We start from the raw sequence: 22033 nt of genomic DNA, 5'->3' as shown, positions 1-22033 counted from the left end.
TTTTCTCCCTGTAAGTGCAGTACCAATTTAGAAGTAGACATGGGAGTTGAATACAGATTAAAATATCAGCTGTATTGTTGGTAAACAAGACCAAATACGTGACTTGGTTGGGTAACCATGGGGGCTTTATTTATCTGTCTATCTACTTAGATTGTAGTATAGTTGATTTATAATGTTTCAGGTGTACAGCAAAGTGATTCAGTTATACATGTACATGTATCTATTCTTTTTCAAATTCTTTTCCCATTTAGGTTGTTACATAACATTGAGCAGTGTTCCCTGTGCTATACAGTAGGTCCTTGTTGTTTAGATACCTGTCCCCTGGGTCAGGTCTTGGGGTGACAGACTGAGTTTGCAGGGGCAGCACTGCCCCAGTCATCCTTATGGAACTTCAAAGGCCACTCACTAATGCCCACTGAACAGAGACATAGGCCTCTAGAACTGCTTCTAGAAACCAAGCCCTTGCTTCTGCCCCAGGAGTGCCCCAGGAAGGCCAGAGTGCGAGGAGAGAGGCGCCAGCTTAAGTGCTGGGCCCTTCGAAGATCTCCATGTGCTACAGTCTTTCTCCCAACCTCACTAATCCGATGAGTCGCTCCCCCTGTGAAGAGAGTAAGGGTGGAGGTCGCCTTCCCAGAACTTCTAAGGGAAGTCTGTATCCTGTGGGCTTGGACAGGGTCCACTGGAAAAGGAGAGTATGGTTCCCTCTAAAGCTGGCATGTTTAGATCTATTTTGGAGACTTCTGGCAGCAGTGTAGAGAGCAGATTGGAAGTGAGCGAGATCAGACGCAAAGGGGTCAGCAGTCGGGGCTTGAACTGAGCCCGTGGGGCTAGAGATCAGTTGGAGAGATGACGGAATATAGAACCAGGAAGGTTTGGTGGCTCAGTGTGAAATCAGAGACAACCCAGAATTTCTAGTTTGGGAAACTGGGTATATAATGTCTTTCTTGGACTCTCAGTTCAGTTCCATTGGCTGATATCTCCATCCTATGCCAGTAGCACACTGTCTTGGTCACTTGCAGCTTTTACATGGTCTTTTTTGTCCGAAGACGTCCTATTACTTTGACAAAACTTATTTGTAAGTTTCATGTGCAATTCGACCTTTTCAAGGCACCAGCCTTCCCTTCTCCCCTGAGATAATATCTCTTGATAGGGAATTTCACCCTGGGACAGAACGGTTTTTTTATTATCCCACAGAAATGTATTGGACACCCCCATGCTTTTTTTTTTTTGGCCGCACCTCCTGGCATGCGGGATTTTAGTTCCTCGACCAGGGATCGAACCCCTGCCCCCTGCAGTGGAAGCATGGATTCTTAACCACTGGACCACCAGGGAAGTCCCCCTGCCCAATGCATTTATTTATTATTATTTTTAAATTTAATTTTTATTTTATATTGGGATATAGTTGATTTACAATGTTGTGTTAGTTTCAGGTGTACAGCAAAGTGATTCAGTTATACACATACATATATCCATTCTTTTGCAGAATCTTTCCCATATAGGTTATTAGAGAATACTGAGTAGAGTTCCCCGTGCTATACAGTAGGTCCCGCCCGATGCATTAAAATAGGCATCTAGCATCTGCTGTCATAAATTGTTGTGAATTTTTTAATATATATACTTACCTAGAATGAGTTTTCTGAAGGTAGGGGCTGTGTCTTAGCTCAACGTGTAGTCTCCTAGTGCAATACGTAGAGTGGGATTATAGTATGACCTAGAGGTAAAAAGCCAAGAATACAGGTAAAAGTGTGAGAGCTTTCTTGGCACCAAACCGACAGCACCTGGAGAGCACCGGCTACCGTATAACCACCTTTCCCCTCACAATGGCAGCAGCAGCTCAGGCCAAGCAGGAAGGGTGGTGGGGGTGAATGGGGACTAGACAGAGCTGTTTTTCTCCCCGTATCTCCAGCATTCACATGTACATCGGCTCCCTTTTTTGGCAGCAAGGGGGCCAGGCCAACCATCCCACAGCCGCCGTAGTGACGGAGAAGCAGCAGATGCTGGAGCAACACCTGCAGGATGTCCGGAAGCGTGTCCAGGTGAAGCAGGTCTAGGGCAGGAAGACTTTCCTTGGGGAAGTTGCGTGTGGGTCCTGCCTGTATCTTCTGTGAGGTTTTTAATCCTATTCAGAAACCTCCTTTTCCCTCTCCCCAGGGAAATCCTTTTTACTTCTGTTTTGGTTTGTTTTAAACAGGATCTAGAACAGAAAATGAAAGTGGTAGAGAATCTGCAGGATGACTTTGATTTCAACTACAAAACCCTCAAGAGTCAAGGAGGCAAGTGACTATTAGAGACGTTAAAATCTCCCGTAGAAAGTGAGTTCGTGCTACTTGAGTCTCGGGACTTGCTTGTTCAGACTCAGGGGAGTGGGTGCTCAGGGGCTGCTGGCGCTTAAGGGAGCCTAGTTACTGAGGATAGGAGTATTCCGTCAGCTCAGGGAGTTTCTCCTTCCTTCTCAGATATGCAAGACCTGAATGGAAACAACCAGTCAGTGACCAGGCAGAAGATGCAGCAGCTCGAACAGATGCTTACTGCGCTGGACCAGATGCGGCGAGTAAGAGCAGTGGACACCTCCACCTCCCTGTCTCACTCACGTGCAGGACTTGGGCATCTCAGGGAAGAACTTGCTTGTTTTCTAATGAGTTCCTTCTCTGGAATTGACTCAAGACTGTGGTGAGAGACAGTCTGAGGAAATGTTTTCTGACTTTGTTTTTGGTTTCCAACCAGAGCATCGTGAGTGAGTTGGCAGGGCTGTTGTCAGCTATGGAGTACGTACAGAAAACTCTCACGGATGAAGAGCTGGCGGACTGGAAGAGGCGGCAGCAGATTGCTTGCATTGGAGGCCCTCCCAACATATGCCTAGATCGGCTAGAAAACTGGTAAAACAGGAAAGAGAAGTTTTTCCTTTCTTTTTAGAAAGCTGTGCTAAATTATGGTCAGAACTGCAGGCCTAAAGAGTTACTACATTTCAGGGGTGGGGACTTTAACATACTCAAACTTAGTCTAAGGGTTAAAGCTTTTACTTTACTTGGACAGTTTTTTTTTTAATGAAAATGCACTTATATTGCTATATTTAATTTTTTTAATAAATTATTTATTTGGGTTTTTTTTGGCTGCATTGGGTCTTCGTTGCTGCACGCGGGCTTTCTCTGGTTGCAGCGAGCACGGGCTGCTCTTCGTTGCGGTGCTTGGGCTTCTCATTGCGGTGGCTTCTCTTGTTGCGGAGCCCAGGCTCTGATGCGCGGGCTCCAGTAGTTGTGGCTCACAGGCTTTAGAGCACAGGCTCTAGAGCACAGGCTCAGTAGTTGTGGTGCACGGGCTTAGTTGCTCCGCAGCATGTGGGATCTTCCCGGACCAGGACTCGAACCCATGTACCCTGCATTGGTAGGCGGATTCTTAGCCACTGAGCCACCAGGGAAGTCCCTATATTGCTATATTTTAAATATATTTGACTAATTGAAATAAAGCTTTTGGTTTAACTGTATTTAACACGTGGACTAAATTTTAAATTTTAGTTACTTTAATACTCTCAAATGACATGCTTTCTATAAGGGGAAAAAGTTCAAATACAGGATATTAATAAAGAGAAGAAAAGACTTTAAAGATCAAATCATGCAGAGGTACTTAGAGTTAAAATTTTGGTGACTGTCACTCTAGATATCTGTTGTATATATAAAGATAGAAATCTATACATTTCACATTAGTAGGATCATTCTTTATATGCTCTTCTATAATCCGCTCTTTTACTTTCATTCATTCGGAAAATCTTGACGGAGCACCCTTGATGTGCAAGGCCCAGTGATGAATACGCTGCACCAGCTTAAACTGGGAGAAACTTGACATGAAAGGGAACCCAGATACACAGAGCATGAAACTGGAAATTTAGGACCACTCTACATGAGATGCCTGTTTGTTCACATCCTCACTAACCCTGAGCTTTGCTGATTTACTGAGAGCAGTTTAAAATGCTTCCTGATCAGGGAACCAAAAAGCTTAAGTCCTGGGAATGGAGAATGTAGATGCCAGAAGGGAGTCAGTGAGCTCAGAAGTCCTGGTGCCGTCCTCCCCCGCCCCTTGCCTTCCACCTTCTCTCTTTGGGGTCTTTACTAAACTAGTCGGGGGCCATCAAAGAGAGGCACTAATATTCTCCATTCTTGGGGACAGACTTCATCAGCCTTTGTCTCCCTGTCTACTTTATCTATATGCATGTTATCAATATTTTGAAACATCACATCCTTTGATCCATGGTAGGTGAGGTTGAAAGGGCTCCTGGGGATCATGCAGTTCAACCCCCCATCTCTCAGGCAAGGGGACACCAAGGCCCATGAGAGTGAAGGGACCTGGCCAAGTTCGCACAGATAGTGAGGGACAGAGCTGGCTCAAACCCATCTTCTTGGGCTGTCTGACGTCCTGCGCTTCCACAGTCCTCACATTTGGGTACAAAGACAAGTTAGGCTGAGGAAAGTGAGCACCAAATTCCTTATTTCATGTTCTCCATATCTGGGTTCTAATGTTTGTCACTTTCCAGTGGTAACCCGATTAATGCCTCCTAGTGGCATAAGTTTTGACACTTCTTCCTCTATGCCTGCCTTCCTCTTTGAAATGTAAAATTTTAGGAAGGCACTGTTTTAAAAAGGCAAAATAGGGGGCTTCCGTGGTGGCGCAGTGGTTGAGAGTCTGCCTGCCGATGCAGGGGACACGGGTTCGTGCCCCGGTCTGGGAAGATCCCACGTGCCGCGGAGCGGCTGGGCCCGTGAGCCATGGCCACTGAGCCTGCGCGTCTGGAGCCTGTGCTCCGCAACGGGAGAAGTCACAACAGTGAGAGGCCTGCGTACCACAAAAAAAAAAAAGAAAAAATTAAAAAGGCAAAATAGGGAATTCCCTGGCGGTCCAGTGGTTAGAACTCAGCACTTTCAGTGCCAGGGACCAGGTTCAGTCCCTGGTCAGGGAACTAAGATCCTGCAAGCCACACAGCATGTACAAAAAAAACCCAAAAAAAGGCAAAAATAAGTTTCCCTTTTCTAATCTAATGCTGCTGAACTGTACATTTAGAAATGGTCAATTTTATGCTATGCATATCTTCCCACAATGAAAAAAAATGCCCCTTTCTTATGTCAGGGGACTGTGTAGAGGTGTTTATACCTGTTGTATTCCCTTCCCCCTTCTCCAACTCACCTGTGTACACCCACTTAGGTAACTGGTATCTTCCTTATTTTATTGGCAGGATAACCTCATTGGCAGAATCTCAACTTCAGACCCGCCAACAAATTAAGAAACTGGAGGAGTTGCAGCAGAAAGTTAGCTACAAAGGGGATCCCATTGTACAGCACCGGCCAATGCTGGAGGAGAGAATCGTAGAGCTGTTTAGAAACTTAATGAAAAGGTAACTTAGAGTCCCTGTCCCTTTCCCCCATCACCCCCGCCCTCCACCCCCCCTCCCCAAAATGTCATTGAACAAGAGATTGGCTGACTTCCGAGGAACAGGACAGGGACTGGCCCACTGAGTTGTGTGTGAACCACTGCCCTTCTCTTTCCCTTCCAGTGCCTTCGTGGTAGAGCGGCAGCCCTGCATGCCTATGCATCCCGACCGGCCATTAGTCATCAAGACCGGTGTCCAGTTTACAACTAAAGTCAGGTGGGCCACGGAACCTCCACTTCTGGCAGATACTGTATCAAGGGTCACTCTCAGGGCCAGAACAGAGCTGGTGGCCAGCGTTGTTCTGTATCCGCGTCGCAGGCAGTACTGTGATGGGTATGGAACTTGTTGGCATGATATCAGCTTGCTCTTTGATTCTCCTGTCAAAAGCTAAAGAATGGTAATCTTTTTGAGGTTACCTGGGCATATTCCTATGATTCAGGCCCATTGTATTCCTAAGATTCCAGGCCTAAAGTCTTAAGCCATATAGAATCTCCATCTCTCCCGCAAAAGGGGCAGAATAATGCCAGTTATCTTTTGTTCTTTGAGCCTACTTTCCCCTGAGGATTTTAAGGGAAAGAGTAAAGCTTAGTGATAATAGAAGCTAAGAGGCCACAGGGCAGATGGGTGAGGGGCCTGCAGGTGGAGCGTTACTTTCACATTCAAGTCAGAACAGGTAAGCTGGGGTTTGCCCTTCTGCAGTGAAATTTCCCTCCTCAGAAAGGTAGTATGGTGTTAGGTTTCAGGTTTAATAGAAAGAATACCACCTGCAGAGCATGTATTCCTGTAATATTTTTCATGAAATGGCTTTCATTATCCTTTGGTGAATCTCTCACAACGTTATCTAAGTTCTTAGTTCTTAGGCTTTCTTTCAGTCCCTTTTGGCCTGATGCTTGACTTAAGGTCAAACCCAGCACTCGTGGGAAGAGGAATTTGGGATTATGACTTACCTCTTTAGAATTGAAGAGTTAACGAATTTTATATTACTGCAACTAGAAGTTGCTGGGGGAGCCTAATGACTTTTTTTTTTTAATTGGATGTTTTTTCTTTGCTCTGAAACTTTTTTTTTTCTTTCTTTCTTTGTTTTTTTTTTGAGATAGATTGCTGGTCAAATTTCCTGAGCTAAATTATCAGCTTAAAATTAAAGTGTGCATTGACAAGTAAGTACTCCTTATCTTAGCTCTTTTTTTTCTTTTTTTTCAAATGAGGGACAGAGAAATGGGAACTTTTACAGACATCATGTGAACTTAGAGGCTTTATCTTCGTTCAGAGATCTTCGTTTCTTTAAAAGTTTTCAAAAGCCTTGCTGTGCATTGTCATTTAGGTGCCTGAACAAAACCACGAAGCTGGCGGTACAGATTTGAGTTGCGATTGCTATTGTGACCTCGAGTTCCTCTTTTTCTTTATTCATTTTTTTACTTATAAATGTAATGTATGCATATTCTATAAAACTGAGAATATATGGGAAAATTGATTTTTGTTGCTGTTTCACACTTTGCCACATAATGGAATCCTTTTCAGAATTTGACAGTACCTTTAAAAAATTAAAATGCACTTAGCCTCTGAAAAGATTAAAAAAGAGAAAATGTAGGTGATATAATTGTTTATCTGGAAATTTCATGAAAATGAATTGGAAAATAGTTACTAATGAAATTAGGGACTTGAGGAAGGTGGTAAGTTTAATAAATAAATAAATAAGCAAAAATTGATTACTTTAACCATAAATTAGCATCAACCAGTTAGAAATTATAATAGAAAAACGATCTCACAATAAGCAACAAAAATAAAAAATATATGGTGATAAACTTAACAGAAATATTTAAGACCAACTTGAAGATCACTGTGAAAGTTTAGTGAGGAAGTGACTTTTTAAAAATGAGGCGATAAGTCATACTTCTGGATTGAAGACTTTTAATTTTATTATAAAGATGTTGATTCTTCCCAGTTAATATAGAACCAACCAAAACGTGAATAGGATTTTTAAAAACTCTTGACTTGCTTTTCAAGTTATATCTTAGATGAAAAAAATAAGCAGAGATAGTTTTTAAATAGGATTTGTTTATTTTTAATTGTGATAAACATAAAATTTACCATCTTAGCAATTTAAAATCTTGCCCCAAATACTTCTTTAATATCATCAAATAGCCAGTTACTGTTCAAATTTACCTCATATTTTTTCTGTTTTCTTTTTTTTCTTTTTATTTTTTTATGGATGTATAGTTGATACCAACCATTTGTAAGGGTACAGTTCAGCAGTGTTGAGTATATGGACATTGTTGTGCAACAGATCTCCAGAACTTTTTCATCTTATAAAACTGAAACTCTATATCCATTGAAGAACAAATCCCCATTTCCCTCTCCCTCCAGCGCCTGACAACCACCAGAATGGTGATTCTTTTGCTATTCACTTTCCAAAAGAATTTTTTTAACAAATAAAAATTATGGGGGGTGGTATGGGAAGCTGCCTTGCCCAATATTAAAATGTATCACAAAGTTTCAGTTGCTAAATGAGTGTGTTACCAGGGCAGGAATAAACTGATCATTGAAGCAAAATCTAAAGTCCAAAAATAGACTTCAGGTTTATATAAGGAATTAATATACGTTTTAATTGATATCTTAAATTAGCTAGGGAAGCGTGGATTATTCAGTAAGTCGTCTTAGGGAAACTTGGTATTGGGGGGATTTGAGTAAGAAGTTAAACTTTTCACTGTCCATCAGAATAAATTCTAGATATATCTTAAAAGCACAGCAAATGTATAATATAATGGTGGTAAAAATGGCAGCCACTTTCGGAAAACAACTTGGCACTTCCCTAAAAAGTTAAACATGCACCTGCCCTATGACCTAACCATTCCACTCCTAGGTATTTACCCAAGAGAAATGAAAGCATGTGTCCACACAAAGGGTTGTACAGGAATCTTCATTAATAGACGAGTGTCCATCAACAGGTGAATAAACAGTTGGTGGTACATCCATGCAACGAAATACTATTCACCAACAAAAAGGAATGAACTATTGATACCCACAACACAGGGATAAATCTCCAAATTAATACACTGAATGAGAGAAGCCAGACCAAGAAAAACACAGTACATACTTCATGTTGTCATTTATATAAAATTCTAGAAGTGCGAATGAATCTATCATGACTGAGAGCAGATCATTGGTTGCCTGGGGACAGGGGTGAGTGGAGTGTGGGATTGGGGAATGGGTCACATAAGGGGGTGGGGAAACTTGGGGATGCTGGATATGTTCATTATCTTGATTGGGCTGATGTCCCAGGTGTGTATAGTATACATATATCAAACCTCATCAAATTGTACATTTTATATATGCAGTTTATTATTTGTCAATTATATCAAAGGTATACAAAAAGAAAAGAATGTGGAAAAAAAAGTAAATATAGGCTAGACATGAGGGAAAATTTTCTGATAATGAGAACTTTAAGTTCTCAAATGTGATATATGGGGAATTCCCTGGCAGTCCAGTGGTTAAGACTCTGAGCTTTCACTGCCGAGGGCCTGGGTTCAATCTCTGGTCAGGGAAGTAAGCTCCCACAGCTGCATGGCCAAAATAAATAAATAAAAATAAATAAAATAAAATGTGGTATATGGAAAGGTACCTTTTGAATGGTTTAAAAGTTGATCCATTTTAATCTGTAAAGTCCCACAGAATGTGCTGTTTAATAAATAGTAGCTGTTTTTCTAAAAGTATAAGTGAGTATATAGCAATGGAGAAGGACTTTTTAAACAGAACTAAAATAATTTTAAAAAGAAAAGAAAACACTGAGAAATGGTGACTGTATAAAAAACAAAATATTCAAAAACACAGGGAACACACTGGGAAGAATATTTCCAGCTACATCAATGGGATGCTCTGAGTTACAGGTAACAGTAAACCTCTGCAGAAAACCCAATGTGGCTTAAATAATAAGGAAATTTGCAACCCAGTTTAACTAGAAATGCAAAGTTAGAACAGGTTTCTGACAGTGAGATCAGTGACTCAGTTGATGTCATCAAGGACCCAGAATCTTCCGTCTCTCTTCTCTGCCACCATAAGTGTCACTGGCATTCTAGGGTTCCCTCTGGGTTGCTGCATGGTTGCTTGTGGTAGTTAAGGCCACATGCCTCCTTGCTCATGTTCAGCTGAAGCTATGGAATGTAAGTACAGCCTGAGAGAGAATCCTTCCCAATCTGATTGAGACAGTAAAGGTCCTGTCCTCACCCCTGGACTGCTGCACTGTGGGCATGCTCTATCCTGGTGAGCTTAATGATCAGGATCCCCTGGAGGTGGGGATGGGAAAGATACTTGACAGAGACAAGGTTCTGTTAGGAAGAGGGGAGTAGAGCTTGGGTAGGCAACCAGCTGTGTCTACTACTTCAGCATGTATAGGATTGTTAATTTCACATAGAAAATGTAATTGAGTCATTTACAGAAATCCCCAGGAGAACAGCAGTTTTTCCATCAGAATAAATTATAGGTGTTCAAAGTAGTCTTTTGAAGAAACTCAGGGCCTTTTTTGTTACCACTGGTTTGTGTTCTTAACAGAGACTCCGGGGATGTTGCAGCTCTCAGAGGGTAAGTTCAGCCTGGAGGCTTCCTTGTGTTCCCGTTTAATCTAACTTTGTCCTCTGACCACTCGCTCACCTCTGTGGTTGGTTTTTTTCTCCTGTGATTCAGATCCCGGAAATTTAACATCCTGGGCACAAACACGAAAGTGATGAACATGGAAGAGTCTAACAACGGCAGCCTCTCCGCAGAGTTCAAACACTTGGTACACGGGAGAAGCCTGGACTCACCTTCTCCCAGGGCCTCTGGCAGGGGGAGTGGTTAGGGGAGAGCCTCAGGTGACAGGGGATGCTCTTTGCTTTTCTTACAGACCCTGAGAGAGCAGAGATGTGGTAACGGGGGCCGAGCCAACTGCGACGTAAGTTTTGTTGGGGATGAAAGCCAACTATAGGAGGGTTTTCTTTGAGCAGGAGAGAAAAAGAGCCTTCTTACTGCCCAGAAGTAGAGACACCTGACCGGCTACAGTCACCACAGGCCAACATGACACATCAGAAGTCACTCATGCCTTGGAGTACTCTGGCTCGGAGCATTTCCTTGATTGTCCGGGGAGTTAGCTCATCATTAAGGAGTGGAAAGTCCCTTGCCCACACCCGTGTAGTGGAAAAGAAGCCTTCCACCTTGCCTGGGGCTTTCCAAATTCCCCTTCCAACTTCTGTGCGCTGACATGGCTCGGCTCAGCTTTTGGTGACCTGTTTTGGTCACTGAGGTGGGATGGAAGGTTTCAACAAATCCGAATTAAACACTTTACCAAAAGAAAAAGAACAAAGCAATACGAATCCCCTTATTTCTTCTCTGCCTCCCATTTATTCAGATTATTGGACTCTTAGTGTTAGGAATAAACTTAAGGGACTTCCCTGGTGGTCCAGTGGTTAAGAATCAGGGCTTTCACTGCCATGGGCCTGGGTTTGATCCCTGGTTGGGGAACTAAGATCCCATAAGTCACGTGGCATGGCCAAAAAAGAAAAAAAAAGAATAAACTTAAAAAAAAAAAAGGTAAATGTGACCAAAACTAGTTTTAAATATTTTTTAAATAAAACTGTGACACCCTATTCTTCTTCTGATATTTGTCCCCTGAGCTATTCTTACCCTCTTCTCTAGAATGTAGCAGGCCTTTTGAAAAAAAAAAAAAAAAAAAATTGAATTTATGATACTTGACAGCAGTTAAAAAGTGAGGTATGCAATGATACAGGAAAATGTATGTGGCATATTTATTTAGGAAAAAAAGATGTAAAATAATTTGAGTAGTATATTAGTATATTTGTTTAAAAAAAACTTACATTGTATTTTGTCTCTTCATGTCTGCATTACAAAATTCTAGAGGAATATCTACCAAACAGTGCTGCTGTTCTTATCCAAGGCTACTCTGTACTATCTCTGTAATATTTGCATTTAAACTGAACGTGTATTACTTTTGTAATTAGAAAAAGCATTTTAAATATGAATTGGAATTTCTAATAATTCATTGGCAATTCTCATTCAAAATAATGTCGCTATATTGCTGGTGGGAGTATAAATTGTTACAGTCACTTTGGAAAACAATTGGGCATTATAAAAATGAACATACCCTGTAAACCAACAGTGCCACTCCCAGGATTTAACAATAGAGGAATCTTTGCACATAGGTAGCAGGAGATATGTACAAAATGTCAGAGCAGCCTGATTGTAAGCCCTAAATACAAACCAAATGCCATCAGCACTAGAGTGGATAAATGATCTGCAGTATAGTCAGGTGATGGAATACTATACAGCTGTGAAAATGGAGAAATTGCAGGTGCACACAGCTACATGGATGTGAAAAGCAAGTCACAAAAGAATACACAGGGTGTGATTCCATATGTATAAGACGGAACTAAACAAACTAAACCACACGTACATTGTTTAGAGGTATAAATGTGGTAAAACCATAAAGAAGAGCTAGGAAATGATGAACTCAAAAGACAAAATAGCCATTAATTCTGAGGGAGGAGGCACAGGGATGGATGGGGTTGGGAAGGGTGCCCAGAGAACCTCAGTAGTGATGGTCTTTCCCTTAAACTGGGTGGTGGGTACACAGGTGTTCACTGTTTTGTCATTCTTTGTGCCTTACCCATTTTATACATAACCTATTGGATCTCCTTAGTATCACAATAAAGCTAGTAGGAGGTCAGGTTGGGGACCATAGCACTGGAGGGTGATAGTGTTGAAGAGACCACGTGCTCCAGTTGTGTCTGTGGCCACCTGGTGGATTGCCCTTCTGGGTGGTGTAGTGGTGGCGTCAGGACTGAATACCATCCTCTCTGAGGAATAGCGTCCTTCTTCTTCTTGTAGGCCTCCCTGATTGTGACTGAAGAGCTGCACCTGATCACCTTTGAGACTGAGGTGTATCACCAAGGCCTCAAGATTGACCTAGAGGTGAGTTCTGTGACAGAACTGGGTAGGGCCGCACGCAGTGGTAATTCAGGACAAGATTCTTCTAGTTGAGGTTTTTACTCCGGAAGGTGGAATGGTGACTCTTTGCTAAGCACTGTGTTTACTTTTGCTTCTCTTCCTCCCCAAAATCCTTCGTATCCCACCTGAGAGTAAAGTCTTGCCTGAGTGCTTAGAAGATACATGTCTACTCAGCTTTCAGCAAACTTGATATAAAAACTCATATTTAGACATTGATCATAGCTGACTTTATAAAGTTTGGGCAAAACAGTCTTTCAACAACCAATGTCTTTAGTATACAGACAATCATGGCATTTACATGCTCTTTCCCCAACTTTCTTGATCTTTAAATTAAAGATACACCGGAAAAAGCAGGAACCCTAGTCTTTGATCCCTGGGACCTCTCTGTTTAATGGGCAGGTACAGCTTCGATTCGTGGAGGATGCCTTGCAGGTGTTTTAAATGGGGAATCCGTGGACTGTGAGTCCACCGTGAGCAAGTTAGCTTTACAAGTTCCTGGTGATGTTCAGACAGCCGCCGAGTTCGGCATTCTTTCCGCTCTGGGTGTTGAGCTGACTCAGCCCCGCTCCTCCCTGAGGGCTGGAAGCGGGTGTGCTCCACCACGGCCTGTCCTTTATTCCAAACCCTTCGGGATATGCGTGAAGAGGTTTTGGAAGCCACGAGGGCCTTCTGCCTCCCCAGCTCATTCCCTGTTCCCTCCACAGACCCACTCCTTGCCAGTTGTGGTGATCTCCAACATCTGTCAGATGCCCAACGCCTGGGCATCCATCCTGTGGTATAACATGCTGACCAACAACCCCAAGGTGAGTCGGGCCCCCATTTTTCCTGAGACTTCTCGGTGCCTCGGGGCTGTCACAGTACCTAGCGCAGCTCATCAGGCACCGCCCTCTCAGCTAAAGGGGTAAACGTGTCATTTCCAATAGAACGTGAACTTTTTCACCAAGCCCCCAATTGGGACGTGGGATCAAGTGGCCGAGGTGCTGAGCTGGCAGTTCTCCTCCACCACCAAGCGCGGGCTGAGCATCGAGCAGTTGACAACGCTGGCGGAGAAACTCTTAGGTCAGCGCTTTACCTCTTCTCCCCTCACCCTCCTCGGAAAAGGAATCTGGCCCATGGGGCTGTTCATTCAGAAGAGTTTACTGAGCAAGGTGCTGTGCCGGGGCCAGAACACACCTGCTCCAGCAGGTCAGGGAGTCAGGCTACAGAGGAGGTGTGCATCCTGGGGGGTGTTTTTATGAGGCGGGAGGCAGATTTCTTTTCTCTTGGTGGCTGTCTCCCTCGCCCTTCCAGGGTACTACTTTGTCCAACCATCAGAAGATATTTTAAGTGCATGTTAGAGCTAGAGGCTTGGTATCCCTGTCTGTTTCTTCAAGAAACCGTAGGCTTGTTTTTAATTTTCTCCCTGGAAAAAAAGCCTTAGTAGAATGTTTTGCGTGCTACCTATGCTTTGTCCTATGCTGCCACCAAATGTGACCCTGTAACTCAAGCTGTCAGCTTCTTAGTGTGTGCTGCTGGTCCCCGACCACCACACGAGGCTAGTAAGGGCAGCTGGGCTAAACAACAACTGGGGTGGGGGGGGTGTCAAATGATGGGGTCCGGTGTGGGGCGGACGGGTGCACCATATGCACACAACAGTGGCAACATTCAAATACATGAAAACCAACGGTTTCAGAGCCTGTCGTGGGGCAGTTGTGCACGTGTTCTGTTTGAAGAAATAAGATCTTGATTCAAAACTGAAAATTATACTACTTTATTATTTTTTTTCCTTCAGGACCTGGTGTGAACTATTCAGGGTGTCAGATCACGTGGGCTAAATTTTGCAAAGTAAGCAACCGTGTGAACTCCGTGTGGCCGCCTCACGGGAGGGGGAGAGGAGGGGGAGGGGTGCTTACCTGCTGGGAGGTCGTGGAGGACGCTGGGCCCGAAGGCCCTAGGCTCTCGGTCCAGCGGCCAGTAGCGTCTGCCTGAGGCTAGATGGGCCTGAGGATTCTGGTGGCACCTCACGCCTAGGAAGGAAAAGCCTGGGACGGTGGTGGACTTGGCTTTCCCATTATTCTTTTCTCCAGGAAAACATGGCCGGCAAGGGCTTCTCCTTCTGGGTCTGGCTGGACAATATCATTGACCTTGTGAAAAAGTACATCCTGGCCCTTTGGAATGAAGGGTAGGTTGGAACTCTTGTGTCTGGCAGGGTGCGCAGGTGTGACAAGTCCCCTGCTCTCCCAGCAGGCCAATAGCAGGGCAGCCCTCAGCCCAAATCTTGCTGTTTCTCCTCTTTGCCTCCAGGTACATAATGGGCTTTATCAGTAAGGAGAGGGAGCGGGCCATCTTGAGCACCAAGCCCCCAGGCACCTTCCTGCTGAGATTCAGTGAAAGCAGCAAAGAAGGAGGAGTCACCTTCACTTGGGTAGAGAAGGACATCAGCGGTATGCTTGGCTCTTCCCCACCCCACCTGGTGGCGAGCGCCGCTGCCGCCGTGGCCTCTGCTGGTTTCAGACACAGGCTGCCCCCTCGTGGGCAGAGATGGCCTCGCACCCCCCGCCCAGGCTTGTAAGGCACATCCGGGTGACTTCTTTTCTCTAAGTTCTACCAGCTGGAGGACTGGTTTGCCAGTTTTGTTTTGCTGGCTCCAGGGACTAATATTTGCCTATTTAAATTTCATTCTTCATCTCCTTTCTTTCCTACCCTGTTAATATATCTTATGCAAATAGTTATCCAAGTGTATTACCTGTGGCCCAGCTGGATAGCCTCTCCCGAAGCCAGCGGAACATTTCCCCAGCGCCAGGCGACTGGGCAGGATATTCAGGGCATCGAGCGCTGGGTTGGCATAAGCCTTTCCCCCTTGAGGGAAAATAAGTCAGGTAGTCTTCTCTGAGATCACCTGAGTCTTCCCTTCCCATTTCCCCTGATAGGTAAGACCCAGATCCAGTCAGTGGAACCATACACCAAGCAGCAGCTGAACAACATGTCGTTTGCTGAGATCATCATGGGCTATAAGATCATGGACGCCACCAATATCCTCGTGTCCCCGCTGGTCTATCTCTACCCTGACATTCCAAAGGAGGAGGCGTTCGGAAAGTACTGTCGGCCAGAGAGCCAGGAGCATCCCGAAGCTGACCCAGGTAGTTGTTGATTTTCCACGACAGCCATTTAGTTCTGGGGAAAAGTGGGAAATTGTAGGATCCTGGGAGGACAGATAAGGTAAATGCCTGAAGAACCTCTTTCTGGGAAAGAACTTTGTAGTGAGTGCCTTTGGGGGTGGCTGATGGGGTTAGAGAGAGGAGAGGAATCAGTCACCAGGCTCTGCCCTCCGAGAAGCACCAGTCTCAAGGGGGAAGCAGCGTGCACACACCCAGCCATACCTGAAACACCGTGGAGAGAAAGCGAGGGCAGAATTCTCTAGAAACAGGATGCCCAGCCGGCACAGCACTTCTTACAAAGCAGATGCTGGAAGGTTTGCGATTCAGACTTCAGTCTAGCGTGTTTCCTTTCCCCCGTCACGGAACAATGTGAGCAGCGCCAAGAGGGATGAAGAAAGGCTTTCTGGAGGAAATGAGTGTTAGCAGCGCTGGAACATGGTTTAAGAGCACAAGAGTGCTGATTGAAGGGGAAGACAGCAACTGGTGGGAGGGGCGTGGAATTGGTCCTTTGAATGTGCAGCTCTTGAAAATAAGATGTTTTTTAATGTGCAAGAGCCCATGTGCTTATGTAAGTTACACATACATTTTCCACACTAAACCCTTGCTCTCTAGCACCACCGCCAGCGTGGAGGGCAGAGCCCCCCTAGTCTGTTCCCATGGGCGTCTGGGGCTCGGACACTGGGTTCTCTGTCCAGATCCTGATGAGAACACTATAATTTGCTGTTCTTTGTTTTTATTTAAGTTTTCTTAATCACAGAGCCAGTAGTGGTTTAAAGGGATCCTTTGAGGTTGGCTTCCCTGCCCCAGTTGCTTTGGAAAAAACTGTTTTTGTACAGAGCTCTCCCACACACAAACACAAACCCACCAGCTTCCTTCCCACTTTTTCACAGGAGTTCCCTGTGAGGGATCTCTTGGGGTGAGAAGAACGAGACTTAGAAGAGGGAGTTGGGGCTAATTGGCAATTGACTTTCCTTTGTTCTGGGGTTGAGTCTTGGCCACACTCTAGGCCAGCGTAACTCTCACTTCCTGTCTGCCCCTTATCTCTCCTCCCACGTTGTGCTTCGGTTGGGAGATCTGTTTATCAGCCCCCATCACACTACCCTGTTCCTTCTGCAGAAGGCATTTAGGTCCAAGTGCTGGGCCCTTGACTAATTTTGCTTTCAAGGTCCAAGTTTCAAGTCTGAGGCTGCGCCCTCCCTCAAGCCTCCTGTGTGACTGGGAGGCAAGGCCCTTTCCTGCCTGGAGACCTCAGTGTTTCCTCAGGGGCAAGACTGGCAGTCACAGGAAGGGAACTAATTACTTGAGTGCTTGTCTGCCTCCTGGGGCTGGGTGTGAGCATGGCAAATGGGTCAGCAGGTGTGGGGTGCTGGCGGGCCGCATGTGGGGTCCTCCAGAGTTGAGCAGCTACTCAGGATGTTCCCATCCTGAAGGTTGGTTTTTTTGTAAAGTATGAGCCCATTTTTAGAGAGCTCGTTAGTTGCTCCAAGGCATGTGGGATCTTCCCAGACTAGGGCTCAAACCCGTGTCCCCTTCATTGGCAGGCGGATTCTTAACCACTGCGCTACCAGGGAGGTCCCTCATCCTGAGGGTTTTATTGTCTCTAGGAGATAAATCTGTCTCCTAGATTATCTTCCCAGGACTCTTCATTCCTTCTTACTCAGAAGCTCACGCGGTATTTCCTCATGGCTTGAGGGAGACATTCCTCTGTAGAAATGACAAATTCCTTATCTTACAAATTAGATAAGTACATTTACAACCTTGTACGGAGCCATAAATCAGCTTTTAGTCTTAGTTCTCCTTTGCTTCTACTGTGGCATCTCAGGCCGAAGGTGTTTTTCTCAGCAACGTTGATCAGTTAGGGAATTAAACCCTTTTCTGTCTGGGGTGTCAGCTCCCCTTAGGCCTGGGCCAGAATGGATTCATAAGACACCAGAACCCTGCTTTGATAGCTTCTTTGGATTCGGTACTGAGTTAACCAATTTCTTGGCCGAAAATAAACTCACATGGGAGTCTAAGGGCCCCTCGGCTATGCCCTTTCTCAGGCTGTCATTGTACTTTCTGATCCCTCAGTTTCATCGTAAGCCCCAAGCTTTATAGCTGTGCTTCTCTCAGCCCACCTGACCCTGCCCCGCTCCATGCCTCCTAAGTGGTTTGTTCACCTGAATCCCCCAAATTCCATGCCAGTGTCTCCAGGGCTCTTTGACCTCTTGCTGTAAGCATTTAGCACTTAAAATTCATTTATTTCAGTCTTCACGTTTCTAACTGTAGAACAAGAATCATAAATGACCAAGATGGGCCCCTCCCTCTTCTGCCTCCCTCTTATTTTATACTCTAGAGAGAAAAGCCCTTGGCCGGATCTCTTAGCTGTTGAAGACGTAAGGACTCCTGTCACCCAGTCCAGAGCCATCCTCCCCACCGAGAGGCTCTTCTGTGTGATGTAGTTATTCAACTGGGGGGTTACTAATACCCTCATCGAAAAACGTAATAGAGGCCAGATAAGTGCTGATGGGAACAGAAGGTGTCACCCTCAGCTTTGGAACTGCATATTAGCTATTTCCACGCTCTCTTAAAGACTCGGTGACTTCGGTATCTGAGCAGGACGTGGTGCCCAGACTGCGTGGGCTCAGTCCTGCATGCGGGGGACTCAATCTAAGAGATACAACCAGGCTAGAATACAATCCTCAGTCCACATCCAGGCAGTTAAACTCTTTACATGATCGAGGGGAAGAATGAACACAAGGCTGGAGCTCATCTGAGCTCGGGTGGGACCAGGGTCGGCTGAAAAGTCTCAGGAAGGTTTGAGGGAAAGAACCGAGCTTCCAGCTGCAAGCACTGGAACATCAGAGTATACAGTGAGGGAGGGCAGCCCTGAGGGGAGACGGAAGTTCCAGACAATCTCTGGTCAAGGATGGAGTGAGTTTCAAGTCAGCCCTGGGGAGGCAGCCGGCTTCCTGCTGCCTGGTACCCAAGAGTGGAATCACAATCAGTAAGCCCGAGTTTTCTTCTACCCAGGTGCTGCCCCATACCTGAAGACTAAGTTCATCTGTGTGACACCGTAAGTGGCTTCCCTTCCCAATTTTGCCTCCATTTCTAATGTACTCAGTTATCCCTGGGAACAGGACACCGGGTGAGAGTTCTCTTGTGAAGGGTTGGAACCCTCCGAGCTATGTTCAGTCCTCAAAGTGACCTCGTGTGTTTAAAAAGCTTGAGCTTTTATTTTTCTGTTGGAGACCAGAGTTTGATGGCTTGTGTGTGTGTGTTTTGTTCTTTTTTTTTTTCTCCATTGTGTCTTGTCAACCCGGCCCTCTCCCCTCCTGCTGCTCCCCATTTCCTACAGAACGACCTGCAGCAATACCATTGACCTGCCGATGTCCCCCCGCACTTTAGATTCATTGATGCAGTTTGGAAATAATGGTGAAGGTGCTGAACCCTCAGCAGGAGGGCAATTTGGTGAGTATGTGGTTGCCGGACTCTGTCCCTGTGAGGGGATTCAGTCCCCTTGGTGTGATGCTCCCATGGGCACAGCCAAGCGAGGGGCACCTGGATTGGTAGGAGGAGTTCTCGAACAGCGCTGTCCTATAGACACGCGCACCCCCATGCCAGAGTAAATTTTCTAGCAGCCATGTTAAAAACAGTGAAAAGGAACAGGTGAGGTTAATTTTACAAATGTATTTTCTTTAGCCCAGTAAATCCAAAATAGTGGCATTTCTGCACGTTAGAGACAAATGAGTGTGGGATTTCCCTGGCAGTCCAGTGGTTAGGACTCCACGCTTGCCCTGCATGGGGCATGGGGTCAATCCCTGGTTGGGGAACTAAGATCCCCGCAAGATGCACGTGCGGTGCAGCTAAAAAGAAAAAAATGAATGAGGTTTTCTTCCGTACTAAGTCTTTGAAACCTGCCCCGCGTTTTATAACCACAGCCTACCTCGGTTGGGACTAGTCACACCCCAAGTGGCTCCAGCCTGCTGCGTTCAGCAGGGCAGCCTTGGAGCTTCTTTAAGCCTGGAGACTTGGGGATGAGTTAGGGTAGGAAGAAGGCTGAGCCCTTCCAGAAGGGAGGGGAGAGAATCTGGATTCTCTGACCCCACCTTGATGACCAAGGGGCAGGGGCAGGAGACTAGATGGCGGTGGCAGCCTGAGCCTCTGTGCCCCTAAAGGCTAGGGGTGCGGGCCCCGCCAGCTGTGGGGCTCAGGCGACTGAACTGGCTCTCCCTGTGTGTCCCCCCAGAATCCCTCACGTTCGACATGGAGCTGACCTCGGAGTGCGCTACCTCCCCCATGTGAGAAGCCGAGGACGGAAGCTGCAGAGAGAGGTGACAGAGGCACCGACCCATGTTCCACCAGCCCTTAAACAGCCCAAGCCCAGATCAGCTCAGCTCCCAACTCAGTGGTTCCAGATTTTTTTGTCGGCTCTCAGTTCGGTTATCTTTGAGCAATCTGGGCGCTTTTTAAAATAGAGAAATGAGTGAATGTGGGTGATATGCTTTTATCTAAATGCAAATAAGAATGCGCTCTCTGAGGCTGTGATGGGGGGTGTGGAAGGGGTGGCGAGAGGGAGAAAGAGGAAATGTCTCTTTTGCCCCCCTGCCCGCCTTTCTCAGCAGCTTGTTGTCATTGTCAGACAAGTGCCTCTGGTGCCAGCGGCATCCCTCTGCCTGTTTCTGTAAGCTAATGCCACAGTTGTCTCTAGCCACATCCTCCCGGCATTGCACTTGTAACCTTGCTAACGTTCAAATAGAAGATAGGACTTTCAAAGCCCCTAGGTTTCTTTTTAAACTTAAAAAAAAAAAAAAGTTTTTTAAAGGGCAAAAAAACACTGTATCAGCATAGCCTTTTCTGTATTTAAGAAAACTCAGTTAATTTCCTCCTTGGTGCTTTAGGCATTCAGCTTTCTTCAGGCTGATAATTTATATAAACCCTGACATGAGCTTCAGATCCAGCCCTTAACAGACATCTGAAGATGTGGCTTGGCCTTTGGTTTCCATATAGGAAGGTTGAAGGAGACCCTAAACATTTTAGACTTTTTTTGATAAACAAAATTTTTATTTTCCCCCTTCACCTACCGGCCTGTTAGTAGGTGAGGCTGGGCAGAGGGGCACTTTCAGCCTGCTCGCCTTTCCTCCCCGGACTTCGCCCCTGTTTCCAAGCCTGTGTGGTTTCTGTGGGTGCCTTCTAAGGGATGGGATGATTCTTCCTCTCCCCCAGTTTACCTGAGCCCCTCTTGTGGCATGGCTCCTTCCCATGTCTAAAGGTCCCTTGTCCTGTTTGCTTTAGGCATCCTGGTCTCAGGACCTCCTGGAATAAGAGGGAGAGAGCTACAGGTCGAACATGAGTCAGACTGCAGGGCCCCAGTCAAGGGTCTAGTTGAGCTCAGGGATTATGGTTCTTATCCCAGCTTCTTGGTGATTTCCTGCGGCACCTGTAATCACTTCTTCACTTGGTTAAGCCAGGGGCAGAGGCTTAGTGATAAGCTCGAGGTCTGTCCCTCACATGAGGGAGCGTACACCCCAGCCTTCCCCCAGCGCTGGTGACCTCTCCTCCCCATGGGGGCCCCCCTCGGTGAGGCAGAACGACTTGCATTTTCTGTGCATCTCAGAACACTTAGCAGCATGAGAAGTGGTCTCTGATATGGGGCCTCCTCAGACCCAGAGGCACGGCCAGATTGGGTGGTCCATAACTACCTTGTCTCAGTCGACCAGAGTTTCTAGGGAGTGCTATGCGTTACACCCAAATTTACCAGTTTTTGAAGGAAGAGGACGAGACCTTCTCTCCAAGACAAACAGGGGTTTGATAGGTGGTACGGAGCAATCTCCCTTTAGCAACACTCTCTAGATCATAATTAGCTTAACTCGAGGGACCTCAGGTGAGGCTCCCGGCTTCGCTGGAGCAGAAACTAAAACCCTGTGGCTTTTAGGTCGCATGTGTTTCTGGTTTTAACCCTGATTATAGCAAAAGCCCTGAGAGGAGCTGAGACTTGTTTTGGTCCCTCCTTTAAAAAACGCAGTCCTGCAGGACCTGCCTGCCTGCCCCCTGCCCAGCCGAGGGGTTCCCGTGGACGCCTAAGCTACCCACACGGTGGTTTGTGAGATGCTGTCCTGACCACTGCATTCAAATTTCAATGTATACTTACTTAATAGTGTAAAAATTTATATTATTGTGGGTTTTTTCTTTCTTTTTTTCGTTTTGTATATTGCTGTATCTACTTTACCTTCCAGAAATAAAAGTTATATAGCGACCGTCTGCTGGCACGGCAGCTCTGTCTGGCTGGAGGCTCGGGGTGGTCCCTCTTCCCCTGCTTCAGCTCTGAAGGGGTCTTACAGGCTGAGCCTGGGTCTTGAGAGTAGGTGGTTGACCGCGGCCCCGGGCTGGTGGCCTTAGCCTCTCATGCCCGAGTAGACACAGGCCCGCCTCTGGGGCACCGAGCGCCTCCCATCTTAACATTAGCCGCCAGCCTCCAGCTCAGGGGTACCTGGAGGAGCCAGGGGTC

At 45.9% G+C, this 22033-nt stretch overlaps 1 protein-coding gene across 5 annotated transcripts in view; it reads left to right on the top strand.

Moving 5' to 3' along the window:
• Nucleotides 1–21782, top strand: part of STAT3 (signal transducer and activator of transcription 3) — a 29774-nt gene extending 7992 nt beyond the window's left edge. For 2 of the 5 annotated variants that reach the window (XM_060135293.1, XM_060135298.1), the window contains 20 exons: nucleotides 1941–2036; nucleotides 2192–2273; nucleotides 2457–2551; nucleotides 2725–2876; nucleotides 5222–5380; nucleotides 5540–5632; nucleotides 6514–6573; nucleotides 9962–9991; nucleotides 10094–10187; nucleotides 10293–10340; nucleotides 12290–12373; nucleotides 13114–13212; nucleotides 13333–13468; nucleotides 14181–14233; nucleotides 14476–14570; nucleotides 14693–14832; nucleotides 15319–15531; nucleotides 18559–18601; nucleotides 18884–18996; nucleotides 19775–21782. In XM_060135293.1, coding sequence (XP_059991276.1) covers nucleotides 1941–2036; nucleotides 2192–2273; nucleotides 2457–2551; nucleotides 2725–2876; nucleotides 5222–5380; nucleotides 5540–5632; nucleotides 6514–6573; nucleotides 9962–9991; nucleotides 10094–10187; nucleotides 10293–10340; nucleotides 12290–12373; nucleotides 13114–13212; nucleotides 13333–13468; nucleotides 14181–14233; nucleotides 14476–14570; nucleotides 14693–14832; nucleotides 15319–15531; nucleotides 18559–18601; nucleotides 18884–18996; nucleotides 19775–19830 — 1941 coding nt within the window. In that variant the 3' untranslated portion in view covers nucleotides 19831–21782. The remainder of the gene's footprint in view (nucleotides 1–1940; nucleotides 2037–2191; nucleotides 2274–2456; nucleotides 2552–2724; nucleotides 2877–5221; nucleotides 5381–5539; nucleotides 5633–6513; nucleotides 6574–9961; nucleotides 9992–10093; nucleotides 10188–10292; nucleotides 10341–12289; nucleotides 12374–13113; nucleotides 13213–13332; nucleotides 13469–14180; nucleotides 14234–14475; nucleotides 14571–14692; nucleotides 14833–15318; nucleotides 15532–18558; nucleotides 18602–18883; nucleotides 18997–19774) is intronic. The other 3 variants (XM_060135297.1, XM_060135295.1, XM_060135296.1) reach the window with 3 other exon arrangements.
• The last annotated feature ends 251 nt before the right edge of the window (nucleotides 21783–22033 follow it).

The sequence above is a fragment of the Lagenorhynchus albirostris genome, chromosome 20, assembly GCF_949774975.1.
Source record: "Lagenorhynchus albirostris chromosome 20, mLagAlb1.1, whole genome shotgun sequence".
NCBI classification, from domain to species: Eukaryota; Metazoa; Chordata; class Mammalia; order Artiodactyla; family Delphinidae; genus Lagenorhynchus; species Lagenorhynchus albirostris.
The sequence above is the reverse complement of the archived record's forward strand: the minus strand, read 5'-3'. Positions and strand labels throughout refer to the sequence as shown.